Here is an 11,558-nt window from a genome sequence, read left to right as displayed (position 1 = left end):
TTGTACACAAGTTTGAGAGCTACCTTGAGTTGTAAACATTTTGTTACAGCTTCCTATCATTTGAACAATTTCATAGAACAGCAAAAAAAAAAATCGGTTTTGGAAATAACTGTTAAAATCACTTAAACTGTCAGACCTCTGAAGAGGAACATTTTTTTTGTTGGTATTGTTTTCTAGTCTTCGTGTCTTTATCCAAGCATTCAAAAACTAATTCCAGGTCATGCCAGTCATAACTGCACTAAAGTTACTAAATGCAACTCCAGTCATTCATTTTTACTCCCCCCACCCCCCCATCCCCCACCAAATCCTCACAAAAGGCGAGAAAGAACAAATGGCTGGAATTGCCGCAAAAGCATAAATACTCATCGTAAATCAATAAATGTTAATTGTTTTATTAATTTCGTTGCTAGTTAGTTTATGTTTTCAGGTAAGTTACATTGCATACCAGTTCTACAAAGCGCATGCAATTTAACTGGCATGCTGAAATGATCTTTCTGCACTTTACAATCCAGTAATAAAGAGCCAGCTGTTGAAAATACAATGGCACATCAGGTATACCGACTGCTTCATGTGTAAATGCGCATGCTGTTTTGGCAACAGGATTTGGGTTCTTCTGTTCTGTTAGTTAAATCTGAAACTCAGTATTTAAGCTGCTTTACAAAATTAATACCTGATGCATTGTTTCCACACAGATCCCAGTTCCACTAATAACTCTCTGTCATTCTAACAGTTTACCGTCTCTCCCAAGCAGATAAATTCAAATCTAACAAGTCCTCTTGCATGTAGTTTCAGTGGACACCCAACATGTTGCTTGTTCCTAAAATTCCAACTGCCACCTGTAAGGCATATTGTCGCTACTGTGCAGCTTTTATTAACCATGCTTCATGCTTGGTTTCTGAGTCCTAGAGAAAGGTTGCTTTATTTCCTCATCTTCTCCAGCACGCTCAAAAACAAATCAAAATAAGAAGTGTTTCAAATGGACTTTCTCCTTCTCATGAGCCTGTGGTTCTCGTTGAAGCTGTGTAAACCTGGCGACACAGAACTCACAGGAGATGGGAACAGACTGTTTTTTAATGTGCTCGGTGAAATCTCTTCTATCTTGTAAGATACTGAGTGAAAGTACTGGGGATTGAGTTGAGAACTGAACGAATTCTGGTGAGATACCACCTGATTGGTATACTCATGGGACCTGTAGCACATACAGGAGCAAACGGACTGCAGGTCCGTCACCTCGGTTTTGTACCGCTGGCGGCCCTGTTGGGGGTCCTCCTGGATATGGATGATCATGCTGTTCCTATTCCCTGCCAAGGAAGCTCGCTCTTCGGCATCCCGCCGCTCATCTTCGCTGTTCATGGTCAAAAACCTGAGAACCACCAGGTTGAGGAAAGCTCCAATAACCGTTAAACCCACTAAAATATACATAAAGCTAAAGGCCACGTAGAGTGGCCTTTTCTGCAAAGCCTTATCTTTTTGGAGGGCAACAAAGTCCCCAAACCCTATTGTAGTCAATGTGATGAAGCAGTAGTAATATGCATGAAAAAAGTTCCAGTCTTCATAATGTGTGAAGGCAGCTGCTCCGATGCACAGGGTCCCCATGCAAGAGAAGAAACCCACGGTCACCATGTTCTCCATAGACACATCCGTGTTTTTCATGCCGAGGCATTTCTTTATTCGTTTCAAAAGGTATTTGACAAATGTGTTCATCCGTTCTCCCAGACTCTGGAACATGACTAGGGTCAGTGGTATTCCTAGCACGGCATAAAACATGCAAAAAGCTTTACCTGCATCAGTGTCTGGAGCTGCATGGCCATATCCTGCAAGGCAAAAAAAAAACACATTCATTAATCAAATTGCACCCAGAGCCTTTGGGTGTTTGTGAATTTAATCCTAAAACCTTACAAAATACCCTGGCTAATAAGTGTCAGCCCTTTCTTACTGGAAAGTATTCAATTTTGAAGATTATATTACTCCTCATTATTTCTTGTTGACCGTTGGCGCCTGACACAGGTGTTGTGTTCTCTCGACACTGCAACTTGTGTCTCTTTGAAATGCTTAAAATGTACACATAACCATCACATAGGAATATAGGATTGGAAAATTTTGCGATGTATTTTTCATTAAAGCATGAAATAACAAATATCTTTAATTTCTAAATGATTTCACATCAAGTTTGAATATCAACAATGGTAACCAAAAGCATGGAGTTACTGTAAACTTAAGCAAGCCCAGCAATTCATTCTGCTACAAAATGAGCCTGAGGTCTGACAAATCTAAACTGTCATACTTTAAGAAGGAAACAGCTAAAACTTATTATACTGTGCATTCAAGTTGATTTGGGGACTGAAAAATGGGGACTTGATCAAGATCAACCAAACACATTTAACATGTGACATTAGTAAAGGCAATGTTCATTACCAGAATGTACTTGGATCCATGTCTCCAAAGGTTTCAATTCACAATACCACTCAACTTCTGAATATGTACTCTTCAATCCTAATAAATACATAACTAGATTGCCAAGATGTGAACTGGGATTCCTATATGTTAGAGATAAAAATAGCCTCCAGTACCTAGTTATTCTTTCATTCAGTCAGCAATTCAAAAATATCTGTGGCAGAAAACAATAAACAAAAAAGAGCTTGTCTTCTAAAATGTGCTGCTATTTCTGGGTAAAATGTAGGAATATATTATCCATAGCTAGTGTCCTGTGGACTTGTAAAAAAAACAGTTAGAAAGCAATTTATTTCTCTGCTTTGTCTTGTTTGGGAATTCTAAACAATGGGGAAAAATGGGAAATGCTTTGGTATAATTAAATTTTACAGTTAGATCCTCCAGTGTGAATAAAGGTTATACAAGTTCTAATAACTGCATTACAACAACCATGTCATTACCCACTGCCCTGCAGAGGGTCAGCCTGTCTCCCTTTTATGACTGAAAAGGAAAGTGTGGCTGTGGCATGAGGGAAGGCACAGTAAAATCACGGTATTAACAATTCATTGAATAAAGGCAAAATTACAGTTAAATATTTGAAGAATTTTGACTCCTTCACATATGTACACAACCTTGCAAGATTCTTTCGTCAACAACCAAGAAACACACTGGGCAGGAATTTCCTGGAAAGTTTTGGTGCAACGAAATTTGTGCGTAACTGATTTACAACAGCTTTTCCTCGATCATTTGAGCCACTCTTTAGTTGTGTGTGCCAAAATCCCACTTAACTCATTAACATAACTAAGCCTGTGCAAAAGTCCAGGGAATGCAAGTTTCCTGCATTTGTTCTGAATAAGCGTAAATTTCTCTCAAACCTTTAGGTGCAGCAGGGTCCAAAGTCAATATTTCTGGTGTTTTATACTGATTTTTATTTATTCCTCCATACTGAGACCAGATTTATATTTTCTATATCTTTCAATGTTTGTTATGGCTTCAGAATCTGTAACATTCAAAAGAGAAAAGCTTCCACAATTGCATTTTCTTAGACATGCAATGCTTAATGTGATAAATGATTATGGGATAGCATCAAACTTTATTTTTCAGTACATCAGTAAGATAAAGAGGGAAAAGGACTTATATTCTACACTTCCCTTGTGCATCAATTGTTTACACTGCTTTCTGCTTGTTTTGCCCTTTTTTCGCATTCAGGCAGTGAGATTCTCAGGAAATTTTGGTATAAGTTGTCATCATCAAACTCAGTATAATTTCAGCATGACTCAGATCGAGGAAATCCCAACCCATTAATTAGTTTGTCATCCTTCTGATTGGTGTTTGTGGGATCTTCTTTGTGAAATGGCTGCTGCCTACATAACAATTAAATACCTTAGGCCATTATTTCTCTTCGTAAATGAAAGTTGTGTTGTAGGCAAGGAGCTTCAAATGAATTCATTGTATGTGAAACATTTTTAGACATTTCAGAGATGTGTAAATAAATGCAAGTTATTTCTTAGCCACTAAAATGCCTTTACCAAGGTCATTCTTTCCCCCTCACAGCTGTCAAACAAATAGAGATTGAGATTCTCCTATTTGGTAATCTGTTGTATGTTAGCAGTGATAGGAACAGGGGGAGGCCATTCAGCCCCTTGTTCCATCATTCAGTGAGATCATGGCTGATCTGCGACTTAACTCCATATACCCACCTATGCTCCAAATCCCTTAGTTCCTTTGGTTAACAAAAATCTATCAATCTCAGTTTTAAATTTAACAATTGATCCAGCATCAATTGTCATTTGCAGAAGAGAATTCCAAACTTCTACCACCTTTTCTATGTATACGTGTTTCCTAATTTCACTCCTGAAAGGAATGTCTGTAATTTTCATGCTACGCCCCATAGTCCTAGACTCACCAACAAGCTGAAATAGTTTCTCTCTATCTACCCTATCTGTTCTCTTTAATATCTCAAAGGTTTCAATCAAATCACCCCTTAACCTTCTCAATTCCAGGGAATACAACCCCAGTTTGTGTAACCTCTTCTTGTAATTTAACCCTTGGAGTCCAGGTATCATTCTGGCAAATCTAGGCTGCACTCCCTCCAAGGCCAATAATATTCTTCCTAAGGTACAGTGCCCAGAACTGCTCACAGTACTCCAGGTGTGGTCTAAGCAGGGCTTTGTATAGGTGACACATGATTTCCACCCACTTGTATTCTAGTCCTCGAGATATAAAGGCCAGCATTCCATTAGACTTTTGGATTATTTTTGGTACCCGTTCATGATATTTTAATGATCTATATGTCTGGGCCTCCAAGTATCTTTGGGCCTCATTGTTTCTAAATTTCCACCATTTAGAAAGTACCCTGTTCTATCCTTTTTAGTTCCAAAGTGGATGACCTCACATTTGCCTAAGTTGAAATCCATTTACCATAGTTTTGCCATTCACTTAATCAATCAATATCTCTGTAATGATATGGTTCCATCTACACTGCTTACAATGCCACCTATCTGTGTGTCATTGACAAATTTGGATATGTGGCTTTCTATCCCATCTTCTAAGTTGTTAACAAGTACAATGAATAGTTGAAGTCCCAACACAGATCCTTGCAGAACACCACTAGTCACATCTTACCAATTAGAATACCTGCCCATTATCCCTACTCCCTGTCTCCTGCTGCTCCGCCAATTTCTAACCGGGTCAATACTTGGCCTTCAATCCCATGAGCTTCAACTTTAGCTAACAGTTTCTTATCAGAGACTTTATCAAATGCTTTCTGGCAGTCCATACGAATAACATCCATAGACATTCCCTTGTCTACTACTTTAGTCACCTCTTCAAAAAATTCAATTAAATTCATCAGGCATGATCTATGTTTTACAAATCCATATTTTCTTTCCCTGCCCAACTGGAAATTTACAAGGTGTTCAGTCACATTATCCTTAATTACAGACTCTAGCAATTTCCCGACAACTGATATTAGGCTAACTGGTCTATAATTCCCTGGTTTCCCTCTCTCATCTTTCTTAAATAGCACAGTGACATGCATAATTTTCCAATCTAAGGGAATGGTTCCTGAATCAAGAGAACTTTGGAAAATGATAGTTAGAGCATCTGCAATGTTCTCACCTACTTCATTTAAAACCATGAGGTAGAAACTATCTGGTCTTGAGGATTTATCACTCTTTAGTGCTATTTTTTTCCTTCATTACTGTTATTTTGTTTATGTTAATTTTGCAAGAGTCTGTGACCCTGATTCAATATTAATTTCCTTGGGATGTCTGGCATTCTGACCTCTTCCTCTACTGTAAATACTGACACAAAGTAATCATTCAGCAGGTTCACCATTTCCTTATTTTCATTAACAATAACCATTATCGGTTTTCAAGCAGTCCACATTGCTCCTGACAGCTAAAGTAAAAGCAAAATACTGTGGATGCTGAAAATCTGAAATAAAAACAGAAAGACCTGCTGGAAATACGCAGCAGGTCTGGCAGCATCTGTGGAGAGAGAAGCAGGTGAAGGTGTTCTAGCACTTTCTGTTTTTATTTGCTCCTGACCACCCTCTTTTCTAATGTAATCGTAAAATATTTTTGTGCTGATTTTCATATCCCATGTATGTTTCTTTTCATTGTCTCTTTTTGTAGCTCTTATTATCTGTTTTGTCACTGTTTACATTTCTTTGTATCTTTCACAGTTGCCATGATCTGTGCTATATTTTTCATTTTTGTATGCTTTTTTCCCCTTTTTTTTGTCTCTTACCTCTTCCGTTCTCCATGGCTGCCTTTTTGGTAAGTAGAGCTCTTGCTCCTTATGGGTATAAACTGGTTCTGTATCACATTAAGTTCTTTTTTGAACACCTCTCATTAATCTTCTGTCATTCTGCAGATTTGCCCAGTTTACTGTGGATGATGATTTTCTCCTTTTGCTATTTCTAACTGAACTAATTCAGCCATTATATTATATATGGCCATGCTTATTATGTTCTGTATTATCCATGAACTGTCTCTTTTTTATCTTAGGTTTATTGCTGTTTGATGGCATTTTCAATTAAAGGAGAGTACTTTACACTCTGTATCACTCTGAAGACATATATTTAAGATGTGGGCATATAAATACTATTGTATCATTGTATATCCATACAGATAAATAATAAACTGTCAAACTGTGAGGGAAAAAGTAATAGGACTACAGTCCATATAATGTAACAATAATATAAGAGGCAAAGAAGGGGAATTGGTTCGACAATGTGCTCAGAACTGTACATATATTTGTAGGCCAACAAGAAAAGTGGCAATGATGGATCTAGTTCCAGAAAATGAATTCAAGCAAATAGGGATGGTGAACACCTAAGAAACAATAACCATAAAATAATTAAGTTTAGTATAAAAATGGAAATGAAAAGTTAAAAGCTAAAGATACTTAAGTAAAAAAAAAGCCAATTTCAATGAGATAAATAGAAAACTACTTTGGATAAATTAACAAAGAACAAAGAGAACAAAGAACAGTACAGCACAGGAACAGGCTATTCGGCCCTCCAAGCCTGCGCCGATCTTGATGCTTGCCTAAACTAAAACTAAAATTAGAAATAAGAATTGGCAGATAAGACAGTGGATAAACTGTGAGAAGCTTTCACAAAGGAGATGCTTAGAGTACAAACCAAAAATATTTGCACATGGATCAAACCAATGTAGCAAAAGCTGAGACTCCTTGAAAGAACAGAGAATTTAAAATGATAATTAAGAAAGAATCATGAAAAATCTAAGTCTAATAGTATAAAAGAAAATCAAGAAGGGTATTGAAAATAACATAGAAGGGAAGCAAAAAAGGAGATTAGAAGATTAAGAGACAGTATGAAGAAAAAATGATGGGTGATATAAAGTGAAATACAGTTTCCACCACTTAAAACGTCCATCACTTCTAGTGGCCAAAAGTGATTAATTTGCATTAATGTCAATTCAAAGTTGTTACAGCTTTGTACAACTCCATCTTAAGTGCTTATTTCAGACAGAAACAATCGTGTTTATTCACTTGTTCATATAATTACATAAAAGAGTATAGTAACTTGAGAAACAAATCCCACTATGGCTTCCAAGTATATTAATTCCAAGAGGCCCTATTGTTTAGTTGGTGTAGTAGACCTAATGGATTATCCAGAAAGTTATAAAATGTTTTAATGCTGAAATAAAGTGAAGTCTTTGCCTCCCATAGAGACTGTAGGAATGCCAGAGATACGAAATAAATTTTCATAGAATAGTGACAGTGGAATTTCATGTATCTTAGAATGCTGGAAGAGTTTAGAGAAGAATTGTCATAGACTATGGGCAACAATTCTTCAAACATCCTTGAATATGTACCTTGTGCCAGAAGAATGGAGGGTCGCCAACGTAACACTCCTGTTCATTCAAGAAGTAATAAATAAATCGGGTAGCTTTAGGCCGGTCAGTCTAGCATTGGAAGTGGATAAGTTCTAGAGGCCAGAATACAGGTGAGTAACTCACCTCCTGACTCCCCAAAGAATGTCCACCATCTACAAGGCACAACTCAGGAGTGTGATGGAATACGCTCCACTTGCCTGGATGAATGCAGCTCCAGCAACACTCAAGAAGTTCGATACCATCCAGCATCCAGGACAACGCAGCCTGCTTGATTTGCACCCCATCCACCACCTTCAACGTTCATTCCCTCCACCACAGATGCACAGTGGCAGCAGTGTGTACCACCTACAAGATGCACTGCAGCAACTCACTATGCCTCCTTCGACAGCACCTTCCAAACCCGCGACCTCTACCAACTAGAAGGATAAGTACAGCAAATGCATGGGAACATCACCAACTGCAAGTCACACGTCATCCTGGCTTGGAACTATATCACTGTTCCTTCACTGTCGCTGGGTCAAAATCCTGGAACTCCCTTCCTAACAGCACTTTGGGTGTACCTACACCACATGGACTGCAGTGGTTCAAGAAGGTGACTCACCACCACCATCTCAAGGGCAGTTAGGGATGGGCAATAAGTGCTGGCTACAACGACGCCCACGTCCCGTGAAAGAATAAATAAATAAATACTTCGAAAGACATGGGTTTATTATGGATCGTCAATGTGGATAGACCAGCTGTATCTCACCAATTTAATAGACTTCTTTGAGGATAAAATGAAATACATTGATAAAAAGGACTATAAGCAACTTTAGGAGGACAGATTTAGATTGGGTACCATATATTTATTTATTTTTATTTATTTAGAGATACAGCACTGAAACTAAATGGTATAACCTTTAAGGGGTAGCAAAACAGAGATTTAGATTCAGAAATGTAAATTCTTAAACATGGAAAGACAAGTTGATAAAGCTGTTAAAAAGCAAAGAAGATCTTTGTCTTTTTTAAATTGGGCATCAAGTACAAAAGCAGGGAGGTCGTGCTAAACCTATACAAATCATTGGTTATTATATTAAAATGTTGGAATTTTATTCCCAGTTTTGGATGCAATGGAGAGGGTACAGAAGAGATTCATTAAAATGCTGCTAGGGTTGAGGGACTTTAGTTATGATGATGGCTGAAGAAGCAGGGGTTCTTGTGAGAACAAAATGTCTCAGAGGAGATCTGATAGGGGTGTTCAAAATTATGAGGCATTTTGATAAGGTCAATAAGGAAAGCTCGTTCTACTGGTTGTTGAGTCAGTAACCAAAAGGCATGAAATTGAGGTCATTAAAAGAACAAATGGAAAGTTAGACATTTTTCATGCATAGGCTTATTAGGACATTGCGTACCCTATCAGAAACATTGACAGAAATAGATTCCATAACAAGTTTTGAAAAAGGTAGATGGATAAATATCTGAAAAAAAACATTTTTAGGGGGTTTGGTGAAAGGGTTGGGCAACAGGACTAACTAGATAGCTCTTTAAGCAAGCTAGCAACAGGTATGATGAGCCAAATGAACTCTATGAGTCCTATAAAATTCTATGATCCTACAAGATGCATAAGTCAAGAAACAAAGGAAAATCTCCAATTGTTAAAAGATGGCCTACTACTCACAAGATTGGAGCATTCACCTTTCATGTGAGAGACCTGAGTTATGCCAGGTTCCAGTGTGGACTGATTCACACTTGAGTCTGCCACAGGGTCATACAGTACTCGCACAAAGATCCTGATGGGTGACCCAAGGATTCACGTTCTGTGGAAATGTCATTAGGTTGGCTCATTTCATCTTCCTGATAGGTGAATTATATAGACGTTTAAATATCAGGAAGGAGACATAACTTTGAGAAAGTAGAGACAACATGGAGAAAAGAATAACTGACCACAATAACTGTGACTACAATAAAGGTGAAGTAAATTATGAACATTTATAAAATTAATCCGATTTGTTGACTAAATGTTTAAGGTTCTTAGGCATAAGTGTGATTAAAACTGCTTTGTTGAATACAAAACATTCATGTACAACAACTTGCACTTACATAGCTTCTTTAATGGAATAAAACACACTAACGTTCTTCACAAAGAGGAGCTGCACACCAAGCAGAATTGTCAACGAGTCATAGAGCCGTACAGCATAGAAACAGGCCCTTCGGCCCACCGCGTCATTGCCGACCATAATGCCTATCTATACTAATCCCACCTGCCTGCTTTAATTCCATATCCCTCTATGCCTTGCTCATTCAAGTACCTGTCCAGATGCCTCTTAAATGTTGCTACTGTTCCTGCCTCCACCACCTTCTCTGGCAGCTCATTCCAGATACCCACTATTCTTTGTGTGAAAAATTTACCCCTTTGATCCCCTTTAAACCTTCTCCCTCTCACCTTAAATCTATGCTCTCTAGTTTTAGTCACCCCTACCATGGGAAACAGTCTCTGGCTATCTACCCTATCTATGCCTCTCATAATTTTATATACCTCTATCATGTCCCCTCTCAGCCTCCTTTGCTCAAGGGAAAACAGACCCAGCCTATCCAATCTCTCTTTATAACTCAAGCCCTCCAAACCAAGCAACATCCTTGTGAATCTTTTCTGCACCCTCTCTAGCTTAATCACATCTTTCCTGTAGTGCAGCGACCAGAACTGCACACAGTACTCCAAATGCAGTCTAACCAATGTTATGTGCAACTGTAACATGACGTCCCAACTCTTGTACTCAATGCCTCAGCCGATGAAGGCAAGCATGCCGTACACCTTCTTCACCACCCTGTCTACCTGTGTTGCCACTTTCAGGGAACTATGTACTTGCACCCCAACGTCTCTCTGCTCAACAGCACTCCCCAGGGCCCTGCCATTCACTGTATATGTCCTGCCCTGGTTTAACTTCCCAAAATACGTCACTTCGCACTTGTCTGCATTAAATTCCATTTGCCAATCCCGTGCCCACTTTCCCAGTTGATCTATATCCTGTTGTAACCTTAGACAACCTTCTTCACTGTCCACTATACCACCAATTTTGGTGTCATCTGCAAACTTACTAATCATGCCCCCTACATTCTCATCCAAGTCATTCATATATATGACAAACAACAGAGGGACCAGCATCAATCCCTGTGGCACACCACTGGTCACCAGCCTCCAATCTGAAAAACAACCCTCCACTACCACCCTCTGCCTCCTATCACCAAGCCAATTTTGTATCCAATTGACTAGCTCACCCTGGATCCCATGTGTTCGAACCTTCCGGACCAGCCTATCATGCGGGACCTTGTCAAAGGCCTTGCTAAAGTCCATGTAGATAACATCCATCGCCCTGCCCTGGTCACCTCCTCAAAAAACTCAATCAAATTCGTAAGACATGATTTCCCACGCACAAAGCCAGGCTGACTATCCCTAATCAGACCATGCCTTTCCAAATGCATATAAATCCTGTCTCTCAGAATCCCTTCCAATAACTTTCCCACCACTGATGTAAGGCTCACCAGCCTGTAGTTCCCTGGCTTATCCCTGCTGCCCTTCTTAAATAAAGGCACAACATTAGCTATCCTCCAGTCTTCCGGTACCTCACCTGTGGCTAACGATGATACAAAAATCTCTGCCAGGGCCCCAGCAATCTCCTCCTTTGCTTCCCATAGCATCCTAGGTCACACCTGGTCAGGCCCTGGGGATTTATCCACCTTAATGCACTTCAAAACCTCCAACACCTCCATGACCTTCTCCAC

The 11,558-nt window shown here is 39.1% G+C and overlaps 1 protein-coding gene across 1 annotated transcript in view; it reads right to left on the bottom strand.

Moving 5' to 3' along the window:
• Positions 1–972: 972 nt before the first annotated feature.
• The window catches only part of kcnk9 (potassium channel, subfamily K, member 9), a 58,036-nt gene continuing 47,450 nt past the window's right edge, over positions 973–11,558 (bottom strand). Inside the window, exon 2 of the mRNA XM_068030850.1 lies at positions 973–1,814. Coding sequence (XP_067886951.1) covers positions 973–1,814 — 842 coding nt within the window. The remainder of the gene's footprint in view (positions 1,815–11,558) is intronic.

The sequence above is a fragment of the Heterodontus francisci genome, chromosome 5, assembly GCF_036365525.1.
Source record: "Heterodontus francisci isolate sHetFra1 chromosome 5, sHetFra1.hap1, whole genome shotgun sequence".
Lineage (NCBI taxonomy): Eukaryota > Metazoa > Chordata > Chondrichthyes > Heterodontiformes > Heterodontidae > Heterodontus > Heterodontus francisci.
The sequence above is the reverse complement of the archived record's forward strand: the minus strand, read 5'-3'. Positions and strand labels throughout refer to the sequence as shown.